Source organism: Coffea arabica, chromosome 9e (genome assembly GCF_036785885.1).
Source record: "Coffea arabica cultivar ET-39 chromosome 9e, Coffea Arabica ET-39 HiFi, whole genome shotgun sequence".
In the NCBI taxonomy this organism is placed as follows: Eukaryota; Viridiplantae; Streptophyta; class Magnoliopsida; order Gentianales; family Rubiaceae; genus Coffea; species Coffea arabica.
Window position 1 is genome coordinate 39,764,818 of NC_092327.1, and position 14,992 is coordinate 39,779,809.

Genomic DNA, 14,992 nt, shown 5'->3' on the forward strand with positions numbered 1-14,992 from the left:
CATCTAAGTCGGATTTTAATAGACCTAGATAAGACTCACTTAGTTTGTGGGACATTTGGGTTTCAACTCACGAATTTCAGGCTAATATATATGAAGGTCATACTTGACTCATAATACATTTGGGTTTTGAGCCTAATTCGGGTTCAATTCAAATTCATTTATTACTCCTTAATTTTGTTAATACAATCACTATAACCATTAAGTAGTAAAGTTAATTTAAAATTAACAACATTAAAATTACACACAAACCAGTAAAAGTTCATTAAAAATACATAAATAAAAAAAATTTCAACAATAATTGTCTCTAATTCTTTTAAAATACATGAAAATAATACTAAAAGATGAATAGAATACCAATAATTTGTTTAATGAACTTTAATTGGACCGAGTTTATTAATATTCAAATTCGATTCACATTTTAATCGGATTTTAAATTTAGGTCCAAATTCTGCCTAGCCCAGAATTATAATAGACTTCCTTTTCTTTTGGGCCCAATGAATTAAGTTCGGGCCAGTCTGACCCTATTGACAATCCTACTCCTCAACCTCAAAATCCTAATCCTACACCCCAAATTTCATCCATCACAGCAAGCCCCTGCACCACCTCTTCCCCAAATCCGAATCACTACCCACATCGCTTGAATCTGGTGCCACCCTACTCGAAATTCCCATTGATCTGTTTGCAAGTTATTGACAAGCTCTCAATTTGAATTGTATCAATTGACAAGAAAAGGAAAAGGTGAAATTGTTTCATCATCAGATCTGCTGGTTGGTGGGGATGATTGTTGTTAAAAGCTTCGTAAGATTGAACCCAACAAAGAAAAAGATAGGGAAAAAATGCAATAATAATTTTGATACCTGTTTCACAAAAAATTGTACCAAGCATTAACGATTTCGATGATACCTCTGATTCTTTATAATTCATTCAGTGTTCAATTCCAATTTCAAAGAACGAACCAAGTGACCCCTTAAATTACATATTTTACAGATGTGTCCTTTAACTTCATTGGCCTCGTGGCTTCATCTATTTAAAATGACGAGTGAAAAACCAATCAACCTAATAAGGCTAGGTTAAAAATAGTGGAGTACTGCCTAAGATCTTTTCTCAATCTATCCATTTCTTCCCAATTTTGGGAACAAAACTTTTGTAGGTTTGAAGGGATCCTATTTAGAGTTGTAAACGAGTCGAGTCTGAATCAAGTATCTCATGTTTGAACTATATTTATTAAATTACTCGAATAAGATTCATGGTTGTTCGATAATATTTGAGCTCTAAATACGTGTTTATATATGCAAAATCTTAGTTTGAATTTGAATTCGAACTCGACTCATTTAACATAAATAAGCCATTCACGAGTAGGCTCGAGACGTTCGAATCCAGACTATTTGTCTCACAAAATTGTTATAATCTGCTCGTCTATATTATTAAGAAACAACAGTAGGAATACAATAATACTAACTCTATATTTTGTGAAATGACAATTAGGTCCATCTTTGCGATCGATCGATTTTTTAAATTCGCGAACAAATTCGTATTCGTTCGATTATTTATCGAGCCAAAATGTTTGTTCAAGTTCAGTTCATATCAAATTTCGAACGAGCCGTTATCGAACACAAACGAACATAAACGAGCTAAACTAACCAACAATTTGGTTGATCCTATCCTTAATCCCATCTCATGACTTCTTTTCTTTCTTGCATCAACGCCTAAAAGAGAGATGCTTTGACTTTCTTCCCAAATCCCTTCTTCTCTTTCTATTTCTCTGAATCCAAACGGCACCAATTCTGATGGAACTACTTTCCTTTACTTCGTTGGTGGTTTCTTAGAACCAAACAAGGTCTGACTATCAACGCACCCACTGCTAAGGCCATCTTGAAATTAAAATGGTTGACTTGTTGGCGGAGAATGGTTCTACGCCAAGCCAAAGGGCGGTTGGAAAATGTCTAATTTCGGTTGGCATATTAATACACTCTAAATGACCACAAATTAGGTGTGGTCATCAACCTTCGCATCTGGTGCGTCATTCATGTGCTTTTCTTTGTATTGTATACACATATAATTGTGATTGATGAGTCGTACCTGTTCTATTCTATTCTTTAGATGAGTAGGCAAACAAGCAATCCCCTCTGTCCTTCATGCATATCCCACCTTTACTTCAATTTTATATACTGATCAAAAGTTGGATCAAGGAACTAAATGTCCATATTTCAGTTTTTCCCCTCTGGGCTTGATTGTAGGTTAAAAAATTAATCTTTTTCAAAAACAAAATGTAAAGCACGTATGTGAAAAAAACTGCACATGTAATTCTGTGTGTGTGTGTGTGTGAGATGAGAACATTTCATCTTTAAGAGGTCATCATGTGATGACAGAGTGCCACGCCATCCGTTAAATCTTATGGTTCATCCCTTGCCTGTACATGAAGCAAGCATAGATGGCTAACTTATTATAGATCAACTCCATCAATCTTGATTAAAAATGGGGCCATTAATTACATTCTTATGGATTGAAATACTCCTAATTAATTACAAGATACATGTCGTCATCGACTCTTATTAGCGTTCACATGTCTTAACCCGTTTGGGTTGCAAGTTTTCTGGAATTTCTGGGAAAAAAAAAAGGGTATATATAGTAACGATGTAATAACGTTGGTGAGGTAGCAGAAGAAAAAAATGGGTGGAGAGAAGTCTTTCTTAATAACTCTTGCTTGACTTTCACAAAACTGGGCGCCGCTCGTGTTAGAAAATTGAAGGTGACTGAGCCTCGGTTATCATTCAGGCAATGGCAGATGAAGAAGAAGATTTGTCCACTCAAGCGTTAGTTAAGAGTTAAGACTCATATGGGCTGTTGGATGCCATTATGGATGGACCCGTACAACTTCTTGTAACCAGGTCGCAGAGAGATTAGAGATCTGGCATTTGCTAGCAAGGCAGGCTAAAGTGAACAGGAAATTCTAAATGGAAGAAGTGGAATTTCGCTGTAGTTGGTAAATGATTATATTTATTTGTTGGAAGTGATTTCTCGTTCAAAATTAAAATTAACAAGGCTGGGAATCTTTAGTTTCTATACAATACCAAAAAATTAACAAGGCTGGGAAGCGAAGGTATTTTGAGGAGGTCTGCTTACTTCCACGCTAGCCTTCGTTTTTAGTACTACTGACTAACCGTTAATTTTTTAAAATTTTTATTTGTCGACAGGGCTTGGGAGTCAGATGCGGTGGAAAACAAATGACGAAACCTACTTGAAGGGTGGCTAGCTAGTTGCTAGTCAATAGGCATCCTACGACCGAAAGGGAAGGTTTTAGTTATTAGTATATAGTACAATACAAGTAAGCAAAGCATTTTTCTCGAAATCTTACGAAAGAAAAAGAGGCACAGATGAACTTAGCAGAATTGTGCTTTAGAGTCACCCTTCTTTTTCCTACCCTCCATTTGTTAATTTATTAAAAGAAACTACTTGAGTTGTGTGTGCTTCAAGGTCATGAGAGGCTGCTACCATTCACCTAATTTTACCACAACAATTTTAATCTCTCTCGGCCTGTTTTCTTTGTACCATTTTTACTCCTTTGATGCTATAGTTCTTTTCCGATGTTCAGATATGTGTATTTTGACAATTGAAAAACTTAAAATATTTTCATTGTCACTGTCTTTTTAATAATTAGAATTAAAGGGATAACAGTTCTAATTGAAATTTTTAAAAGAATATATCAAGTAGTTATTGAAAAATTCAAGGTTATTAAAGTAGTTATTAAAGTAGTACTCCAGGCCCAGAGAGATTAGTCTGGCAAACCCAGAATACCCCCTGATTGACAAAACAAAAAAAGAAGTAGTTATTGAAAAATTCACAAAATAACTTTGAGTACAAGTAACTGTGGGGTGACCATATTAGCTGTTTATTATGTTATTCATCTTTTACAAATAGGTTGAGTTTGATTTTTTCTTTTGTTTTTGGAAAATAATGTGCATCATTTTGCTTTTTTTTTTTTTTTTAAATTTTATATATTATCAAATTTTTTTGTTTTTGTGTTTGAAAATAGAAAAGGTCGCAAGATTATTGGTTGGTGCAATTGTACCAGTTGTATTTCCAATTGCGTGAAATAAATTTTCTCTCAGACCACGCTCTCTTTCTCTCCTCCCTCCCGTCTCCATAGATATATAAATACTAGTATTATATATAATCGTCTCCCCACAAACGTATCTTCTGTCTAAAGAACTGAAATTGTGAAAAAAAAAAAAAAACAAAACACACAAACAAAAGGGGAGAGCAAAAGAGGAACAGAGGCCTTTACTTCCTTAACTTTTCTATCTATATGCTTCCTCTCGGATCTTGATTTTTATTCAAATATCATCTGGGTCTTTCTCATTTGGTAAATTTAAGCTCATGATTTTCATCGACTGTTAGTATGGTCCCTTTTTTAATTTCTTTTTTCATATGTATCTTTTCGGATAAAGTTTGAATCTTTATTGGTTTTAAGGAAATTTTTGATTGTGGGTCAATCTGTTTTTGATCTGTTTATTATCAGATGATCTGCTGTTTACCATCATATTATTGATTTTTTTAGTTGACTGATACAATCTTCACGTTTCTAGTAATTTCCTTGATAAAGAGAAGTTTCTTTTTAACTCAATCTGCATTCTGATGCTTTGTACTGGATGCTTTTTTTTGATTAAGCATTGGATAGTATCTTGGAGACTACTCCGAAAAATGGAAACTCAACTATCTATCTGCTAATGTATTTGGACAAATTTTGTATCACTTTGTAGATCTGTGTAAAGTCTGGATTTTTATCTAATTGATTGGATTTTAAGCAGATGATGTACCCTTATTCTGTCTTAGTGGGTAAAAATTTAGAATCTGTGGAAATTGAGTAATCAGATGGTTTCTATTGCGATGTGCAGAATGGAAATGGAGTCTGGCAAGTTGTTCATTGGTGGGATTTCTTGGGACACCGATGAAAAACGCTTGAGAGAGTATTTCGAAGCTTTTGGCGACGTGGTGGAAGCTGTGATCATGAAAGATCGGAACACGGGCCGCGCCCGTGGTTTCGGTTTTGTTGTTTTTGCTAACGCTTATGTTGCAGAAAGAGTTGTCAAGGAAAAGCACGTTATAGATGGCAGAACTGTAAGTAACTGGTTGCAGATGATTTTCTAGTTGACTTTCTTTTGGTATTTAATGACATTCTGATTGAAGCTCGTTAAATATCTGATTACGTGTACCCTGGCAATAATTTTCAATCCTACAATGCTCGTCAAAATCTTACTGAACTTTGTGGTTTGAAATTAGTGACGCATTTCTGTGACTCCAGAGTTCTGTCATCTTGTAACTTTGAGCCTGATTAATTACAGAATTTGGATTTGACGTGTCTTCAAGAGACTCTTTTGCTTGTTCTGTTTTGGATTGATGCAGCATGTGACTTTTCCTGATTGAACTAAAAGAATGTTCAAGGATGATGCGTCTTTAGAAATGCCTCTAATTAAGGAATGATAGCAATTTTGGAGTGTCTTCTGATAGTTCATAGTCTCACCGCTGTGAAAGTGGTAATGGCATATGTTAATTTGAAAGAAGAAATGTCCCTCAGTAACATATGAAGACTTAGTGGAAATGACATATGATGGTGTTATGCTTACATTTGTGCAAATCTTCTTAATGCTTTACAAAAAATAAAATGGCAGGACAATAGGAAAGGATTGCCATATAATGGTCATTTTGCATCTCTTCTTTATGTTCTCTCGTTCAATACCTTGTATAGCAAAAAACGAAAATGTTTCTCTCTTTCATATCTTTTTAAGTTAAGAATTCTGAAACCAGAGCAGAATGGGAAAAGGAGCAAGTCAGGACATTTTGGACTTTATCTCAAACTTCTTGTCAGCAGTTCCCCTCCGCACCCAAAAAGGAAAAAAATGAGGGCCTGGGTATACCTTTTTGGAAGTCCTCGTGTTTCTACATCTTCTACCGGTTTCACGCATCATTTTGAATTTATATTTAACAGTGTGTTCAATAACAAAGTGCTCTGTTCATGATTTTGATTAGAGACTGGGTGATGTCCTTTCAAAATTTATTTTTAATTATTCAGGTGGAGGCAAAGAAAGCTGTTCCCAGAGATGATCAACAGAATCTAAGCAGGAGCAATGGCAGTATTCAGGGATCACCCAGTCCTGCTCGCACAAAGAAGATTTTTGTAGGAGGTTTACCATCCACAGTCAATGAGAGTGACTTCAAGAAGTACTTTGAGCAGTTTGGTACAATCACGGATGTTGTGGTGATGTATGATCATAACACGAAAAGGCCTAGAGGTTTTGGTTTTATCACTTACAATTCAGAGGAAGCAGTAGATAGGGTTTTGCACAAAACTTTCCATGAGCTTAATGGCAAAATGGTTGAGGTCAAGCGGGCTGTACCCAAGGAGCTATCTCCAGGGCCAATAAGAAGCAACTTAAGTGGCTATGGTCATGGTTTGAATAGAGTCAACAACTTTCCTAATGCCTACCCTCAAGGATATAGCCCAAGCCCGATGGCTGGTTTTGGAATGAGAATGGATGGAAGATTTAGTCCAGTTACTGTTGGTCGGAGTGGATATCTACCCTTTAATTCCTCTAATTATGCTATGGGACCAAATTTGGATTCAGGCTTGAGTTCTGATTTTGGGGGAAGTGGGAGTTATAGTCCTAACATAGGTTATGGACGTGGTTTGAACCCTATTCAGAGTGTGTATTCAAACAGGTTTAGTGGTCCAGTTGGATATGGTGTAGGCATTGGTGGAAGTGGTTCTCTGGTGAACTCAGCCAGTCGAAACATGTGGGCTAACGGGGGTATAAATTATGATAGCAAGACTGTAAATTCAAATGATTTCGTTGGATCTGGAAGTGGGAATACTGAATTGCTTGGTGCTTTTGGAACTATTGGAGCAATTTGGGGTTCCTCTCCTGGCTCAGGTCAAGTTGGAGGAAATGGTTCTTTTAGCAGCAGTAGCATTAATTATGGCAGTGGAGAAGACAGCTTTATGGCTGGGGCAGGGTATGGAAAAGTCAGTGGAAGCAATGTTGACACGAATGCATCATATGCTGCAAGAAGTGATACACATGATATGGCTTTTGGAAACTTGTATGGTAGTGGTTCAATATATGATGAGCCCGCATGGCCATCATCATCTCCAGAGTTGGCAAGCTCTGGAACCTTTAGTTATAGGCTTGGGGATACCACTTCAAATGTTACACCCAGCAACTCTGTTGGTTATGTTGGTGGTTATAGTGTTGCAAGTAGATCTAATAGAGGTAAATATTACTTTTTCCCCCTATTCCTTTTTCCTTCAAGCTTTTGCTGTGGTATGTGGTGAAGTTTAATATTCAGCTTTCTCAATATGCACTATAGTCAAGCTGGATAACTTGTGGAGACATGTTAGGTACATTGTCTCCACAAAAATTGTAGTAGCTTTGCTTGAGATGCGTTTCCTTGCAAGTTCTTAGTAAATCTTCACCAGACATTTATCTCAGGGGAAATACTATGCAATTTATATAATGGTTCTACTTTGTGCCTTGTAAAATAAGTACAACATGGAATTGGTGAAAATCATTGGCATGAAGACAGCCTAGTTGACAGACATGAAATTGGTGTAAGTCTGGTCTGAAGTTTTTTCGTGCATTCAAGGAGAGCATGCATGTCATAGGTTCATTTGGTTCATGTGGTTTTCTTGGGTTTGCAATGCATCACTTGCATGATGTTAGTTTGATGCTTGTACTTGGCAAAATATTGCTATGATGACACTGATTTCGCAAAGATAGGATTTGTTTCCTTTGTAGGGTCAATTTCTGCTTTATAATACATTAAAAAGCCCAGAAAAATTGGGAGATAGTTTCTTCTCAAGTACCATAAACCAATGTTTTCATCTCGTTTTCTATGGGGTTTGAGAACGACATCAAAAGATTGAAAATAATTTGGGCTTGAAAAGGGGCAGGTACCTAACTTTGTTTAGTGGGGGGCAAAACTTGTAAAGGGAAAATGTGGCAAACTTCCTTTGACATATGACATCATGGTGTTTTCTTTATAAATGAAAAATAAAAAATCACATCAATATTGTGGATATATGAAACTTCAACATGGTTTTTCTATCTTCATAGTCATAACAAAATTTAAAATTTGTCGTAACATATGGTTATTAATTAATACTATGGAAATGGACAATAAAAATAGAATTTTGGGCTTTGATTGTTCATTAAATTAATAAATTTCTTAATGAACCAAACATGGATTATGAGTCAAATAAACTCTTCAATGGCATAAAAAAGGGTAAACATAATCTGTCCAGCAAGTTAAATTGGTGTACCAAAACAAAAAAGTGAGCAAAAGAGTAAGTAGCCGAGGAGGCCTAGGTCCAGTGGCCGAGGTTGAGGCTTCAAGACTTAGAGGTCCTGGGTTATAGGTTCCCTTTCCCCTTCCCACTTCTTAAATCTCACACCTCTCTTGCTGGAAAAAATAAAAAATAAAAAATGCAAAGGAGTAATCAGCATAAGCAAAATAGGAACCAAGTACCTACTAATGTGCTTACGAGTCTGTCTATAGAATTTAGTTGAATAAATGGGCAGCGGGGGCTAATTACACTCTTGAGGTTTGAGCATCTTGTCAGTCCTAGGAGATTTAAAGGCTGCATTGGGGTCAATACCTCTTGTTTGAGTGTTGTCGATGGAGAAGATTTTTAGAGCTATTTATTTTGTATTATCCAATGCTCTAAATATTAAAGCATGTTCTTCATTTGGATATTAGTTCTTTTTAGCCATGCAAGTTATATTACTGCCCAACTATTGTTGCCTGAGAGTCCATCGGAAGTAGTTATTTTGTTTATTTAGAATGCATTTGATGCGAGTGACAGAATTTTGTTTACTGCCAACCTACCCCTTGAAGACCTACGATCATTCTTGTTCATACAGAAGAATAATCATTTAAAGCTTAGACAAGAGACAAGGCAACCCTCTCTTAAGAGGCCTTTTACAAATGAATGGCCTGGTAGATGAGATGCAATACAGCTAATTACGTCTCCCAATTTTATGTTCCAAGTCCCAGGGTTAATACTTATACTGTTCACAAGTTAAAGGTTTTGTGCACTTCATTATATTGCATATATTGTACTTCATGTGATGGTAATGAACCATGTTTAGATTCAAATTAGAGACTAGATGTTTCCTTTTATGAGAGAAATGATGTGCTAGTTATACGGCGTCGTTGATGCTTTTTTCTCTTCTATTGAGCACTGGAGTATTTGCAATTAGTATCTCAAGATTTTCAATGCATTTTTTACACATGCTTAATGAGTTAATATTGGTTTTATCTTTGACAAGTGGAGTAGATTTTCTATCTTGTTGATGCTGGTTTATTCTATGTTCTGTTGTTTTAATGGTGAAAGCTGTTTTTAATAGTTCTCTTGCAGTATGAAAATTTTAGGTTGGCTCTGTATGATGACTGGTTATTCAAATAGGTTGTATTAGACCATGCATCATTCATTATTTTTGTTTGTTTTTGTTCATTTGCTGTTTGCGTTTTGACTGTCATCGTTTGTTTGTTTTTTGGCTTAATTACATGCTTTATTAATTTGCTGCAGGAATTGCTGCCTAGGAGTATGCCATATGGATTTCGTAAAGTTGTAGGTGAAAGTACAAGCTGAACTACAATGACAGATGGTGAATTACTTGTTTATGTGGAAGGAAGATATATCTGGCTAGCAATGCATTTAGTTAGGTTCAATTGAAGTATGACTATACGGGTTCTATAGGACGCGCCAAGATGAGCATCTGCAAGGGATTTCGTGTAAGATTTGAACTTGAGTTTCTCAATATAGGTTTTGGTTCTAGGCATTTTGGTTGAGTTGTAAAATTGGATTGCGGGATATACAGTGAAATGTTGTGTCATGCATGTGTAGTGACATGGTGAGAGATAAAAAGAAAAGAACAAAAAAGGCAGATTTTTCGTTTCCCTCAGATTCTTTTTCCCTTTTCTGCTGTAATATTCGAACTAAATCTCTGGTATTTGTCAAAGTTCTTATTTGTTATAGCCGGCTTCCCTTCATGGGTTTTGCTATACGCAGACTGTAAGAAACGTTTCGTTCATTATTAGTGGAGTATCTGGAGAGGAAGATTGGCTATTCCATTCCTGGGGACAGGAATTACTAAATGCTGATTCAGTTTCTGTGAACTTGCTAGTTTAAAAGCTTTATTTCAGTATTGTTGGGAGTTCTTTCTTCATTTGAAATTCGTTTGTGTTTTGTTTACTTGCAGTGTTAGGTACTCATCCTCGTGGTGAATCCGAATATTGAGACGGTAAACGGCTCGAAAAATATAGATATAGTAAACTACTATTCTAAATATGCTGGGAAAGCCCAATCATTAACCATCAGATCAATAGCAATTTAAGCTGTCCTCCAGCTGCCCTATTTGCTTGATGCTCAAATATGTTTCCAAGTTTGGACCAGGGAATCCTGGGTAGACGCTATAGCCTTTTATCTGTGCATTCACCTTCGATCAGAATCGTGTAATATACATACACGGATCACAAATATTGCACGAGACATGATGGTTTTTTCACTCATGGTGGCAAGCTAGTAAAATTCTGCATTATCAACCGTTTATATATATAATATCAGGAGTAAAATTTGTTGCCCTCTGCCCTTTGAATTTCTTTTTGTTTTCAAACAGTATTTTTCCACTATGATTGACGGTGAAAGGTTGCAGTTGTATTTCCATCCAAAACGATGATATATTGAGGATGGGAGTTCAGAAAATGGTGGGGGAAGGCTCCTGTGCAGTTTGGGTTCAAGACAAAATGGACTTGTGAGTTACACCTTCTGTTCTGTGGAGTTACATATCTATTTTCGTTCCTTTTTTTTTTTCCCTCCGAATCATCACCACTTCCTTCCAAATACCATCCTAACACCTAAAAATAAACTAATAGAAGGAAAGGAAACGGATTTACGTACGAAGAGACCTCATCAATGCGAAAGACTTCTAATGTAGAATGAGTAATGATATGTTTATCTGAGTACAACTTCCACGCAACACCAGCCTTCCAAATGCCATCCTAAAAATGGACCAAGAACAACTGCTACACTTCCCAATGCAAGTGCAAAGGGCTTCATATCTTCCCAGCGGCTAACAAGGAGTTTTGGAAAAAATACTGTGGTCGAAGAGCATTAATGATTGCTCGGAAGTTGGAAGTAACCTTTGGCATGAACGCAAAACCCACAGAAACAAAAATGAGTTGGGAGGATTCCACGAACCCATAACCTTTAGCAATCAAGCTTTGGGAAAGAGTTGCGTTCGCAAGTGCTGAAGCCATCTGAATCACATAGTTCCCATACTTATCATGTTCGCCAAGCTGTAACACTACTGTTGGTGTTACCGGCTGTAATCTCCTCCAAAACAAGAGGAAGACCTGCTTGGGATTGTTAGCACCTTTGCCTGATGATGTAAACTAAGTTCCATACTTGTACAGCAATACCGGCATGATCATTGATTTTGGTTTTGTTCCAATTAAACGGGTAAGCTAGAATAATCCCGCAAATTTACATTTCACTAGAAAGAGTTTAGGCATATACTACTCAAAAGAAAATCAAATGAAAGGCGATCTGCGTGGTCTGCAATTAGATTAAGAAGGCCGTATCCATTCCAGTCCCAATCAGCGCTCTTAATTGCCAATTTAACTGTTGGAAATAAGCCGGCATGGAGCTAGCATAGAGTAGGAAGTGAATTTCGTAGTACAGTGAATGGTAAAAGTTTCTAATCTTGGCTTGCAAAACGAAACATTCAAGAAGGATTGCTTCTCTCTTACTACTTTTATGACAATTTCATTGAGGTATCCATTTGGGACCTTTCAATTAACCTCTGAAGAAATGGTTGGCCATGAGGGTCGCTCATGACATGACCAACCATTTAAGACAGGAGCAGACCTTCATCATTGTTTCTGTCATCTGATAATAGTATCCTTTTTAAATTAGCCCAATCCATTTCTCTGAAGTCTGAACCACTGGAAGTAATAAATACTTCATGTGCTTTGCAAGTCCCATGCAGTATCGTAATTAAGATACCAGAATATTTTTTTATAATTTTGATTGTTAACTTCATGCTAAAATATTTATCTTTCAATTTTTGTTTGCCGACTCTTTCGAATGCATTAAGTATAGACTGATGTTTTCCTAAATTGACCCTTGTTTATTTCGAGCTTTCAATAATTTGTATCTTTAATTGTAACAAACAAAATATTGATGGTATCATGTCTTATCAAAGTTATTCAACATTTTTAATATCATTACACTTGAACCACAATAATTTGTATCCTTATATGATCATTACACATGAGCCATCAAACTGTAACTCTTAAAAAAAGAAAAAGATGTGACTAAATTGCTAAAGACATTAATATTTTGAACAATATGCCAATATCCACATCTTTGCTTATGGGTTTCCTTTTTTTTTTTTGCTAATAATGCATGAAATGATTCAATATGAAATCAGATGCATGTTTTTAAAATTGAATAGATGTGAAGTCTTTGTACATGACTCTTTGCATTCTTTGTAGTGTTGTTGTTTTTGTTAATAATGTGACACCATATTTAATTAATTCTTTATTCCTACTCATTCTTGTAAATTGAAAATTTGTTTGAAGAGATAGTTGCAAATTCCATTTCTTTTTTATTTTTTGGTTTTTACTTCATTTATATTTTAGTCTTTTTGGCAGGCCCCTTAAAAAAGTACAAAGGACCCCTATGTCTATACAAAGTGAACCTTGAGATGGATTGCAGGGTAATCAAAGGGTTTTATATTATTAGTACTTTTAATAATTTATACTTGACGTTCTATTTTGTAACTGTTAGCATAACTTTTTTAATCCTCCCAAGTCCCACCCTTTCCTATATCTATCCCACCACCCTCAACCGTTAGGCGCAGGATTTGAACTCGGGAAAGACTTGAGAGCCCTTATCTTACCACAATTTTGGTGCAAATCAATCATGTTGTTCGATTCTAAGACCCTACTACAGCTTTCTGACCTGAAGATGGTTTGGGATCTCCATCTACCGGAAAAACTACAACACTAAAAAGATTTAGGCAAGGTAAACTGCCCAGTAATTAATGGTGCGAGTGTTAGCCGGAATTTGGCAGATATTGCCAATTTCCACTGGTTGTTTATTGGCTGATTCATGAGAAAAAAAAAAAAATTTGAATCTCCTCTGCTAGCTAGTATGTGTTGGGATCGGAATTTCGGCTTCGGCTTAAATCCTCCATGATTGGTCAAAGCAAACACCTTCTATCCGATGCGGGAGAGAACCACCAAACATCCCAGCCATTGTGCACGGTTACCTAGAATCTGGCACATGTAAAAAGTACGATGAAAATGTTTTTTTAATCTCTGCTCTTCCAACATTTAACATTCCTAGCCTAAACAAGATTGCTCGAATTCATTAAAAAAAAAAAAAAGGAACAAACTGTTATCAAGAAAGGATAAAACCAAATAAGTAATTGTTATGTATTAATTATGACTTGAAATTCTTCTCAGCTACGCGACATCTTTTTTCATTTCGTCATTTGTGCACTGCTGGTTAAGCACTCAAATTTAGAGCAAGAAGGCTCAAATCTATAGCAGGGTCCCTTGGATTTAGTCTTATGGACAATGTTAAAATCTAGTAATGAAAATGTCTGGAGAAGCCTGAAGAGGTGATTTTTGGTGGGCAGATAGACCGACCTAAATCAGTCCTCTTTGGGATGAGGTGGTGTACCTTTGCCTGTCCGAAGTGGATGGCGGGGCTTCTCCCCTGGTATCACTCCGACGATTAAGTTAGTATGAGAACGAGAAAGATAATTGTATATGAGAATGAAAAGTCCGCTTACTTGTTGGGAGTGTGTGGGGTATTTATGGAGTGAGAGTGGATGGCAGGACGGAGGTCTTATGCCGGTGGGACCCATGCCCTGCCATTACGGCTCTGCTCCCTGTCAGATGGCCTGACCCTGACACTGTAGCCGCCTGGACAGGGTGACGAGGAGTCCTTTGCAGTAGTCATTAAGTGCGACAGTGCTTTTCAGATAAAGCACTGATCCCGGGTGATGTCAGGTGTCTTGGCATCATCATCGTGCAGCTGAGGTGGAGTTGCCGAGGTCACCTACACGGTAGACTGGGGATGTGGCCGAGCTTAGGGGGTATGCCCAAGACACGGATGAGCTCTGATGAGGGACGAGGTGAGTTCGCCTCGGACATGCGGGGTGGCCGAGGTGAGCACCCTCAAAGCCAAAAGAAAATTTCACAAGCTCGTTTTTACAAGTTGGATCCCCAGTGGCCACAAGACTTTGCTCTATCACTACTTAATTCTACCGTAGCATCTTCCCTTGAAATTAATTAGGAAGACGGGGGTTTGATCTATCACTTCTCTCTTTGCTTGCCCCAGAGGTTCTAACATACAACACCATCACTAAAATAAACAATCTGAATAGACTGTTGGCAAGGGAGAGGGCAACAGCAGATGAATGAACAAAAATTGGAAATATTACAGTCCAGAAATTGAGTCCAGAAAAGTCCCCGTGTCATATATCCTATGTCATTGTTCTGCATGCTATATAAATGTACAAGCATCGAATTCAACCAAACAAATCTCTGATTTTGAGGTTGGATTGCAGTAACCAAGTATGAGCAAAATGGAGGCACATTCAGAAGTTTATTGTGTAAGTTGTCAATATGACAGGACTCCTTTGATATCCAAGAAGGATGCCTCATCAGTGATTACATCAGTTTTTGCTGAAACAAGTCTAAGCTAAAAGTTGCATGCACGGTACGTAATTTTAAAATCTAATATTCCCTTTAAATGGAATCCTTTGAATAATGCCCATTCCAAAATGTAGTACCTGCTGTCATCTCATCAATCTCCATTTCTATGACATTGTCTTGTCCTGGGAAGAAATTTCAATGCAGTGAGTGAGTCAGTAAAAATATTGCAAAAAGTTTTGGGAAGCTTTGTCAGTGCAACAGA

The 14,992-nt window shown here is 36.8% G+C and overlaps 1 protein-coding gene across 2 annotated transcripts; it reads left to right on the forward strand.

Moving 5' to 3' along the window:
- Nucleotides 1–4,071: 4,071 nt before the first annotated feature.
- LOC113710305 (heterogeneous nuclear ribonucleoprotein 1-like) lies at nucleotides 4,072–10,176 on the forward strand. Of its 2 annotated transcripts, none has more exons than XM_072065880.1 (4): nucleotides 4,072–4,393; nucleotides 4,896–5,118; nucleotides 6,071–7,268; nucleotides 9,587–10,176. In XM_072065880.1, the coding sequence occupies exons 2-4, from the start codon at nucleotides 4,897–4,899 to the stop codon at nucleotides 9,598–9,600; spliced, it is 1,434 nt and encodes a 477-aa protein (XP_071921981.1). In that variant the 5' UTR covers nucleotides 4,072–4,393; nucleotide 4,896; the 3' UTR covers nucleotides 9,601–10,176. The 2 variants fall into 2 exon arrangements, with proteins under 2 accessions (XP_071921981.1, XP_071921982.1); XM_072065881.1 differs by having other exon boundaries at nucleotides 4,072–4,363.
- Nucleotides 10,177–14,992: the final 4,816 nt, after the last annotated feature.

Coding starts and splice junctions, on each gene's coding strand:
- LOC113710305 (XM_072065880.1), top strand. CDS start 4,897: ATGGAAATGGAGTCTGGCAAGTTGTTCATTGGTGGGATTTCTTGGGAC. Junction 5,119..6,070: donor ACGTTATAGATGGCAGAACT/GTAAGTAACTGG, acceptor TTAATTATTCAG/GTGGAGGCAAAGAAAGCTGT.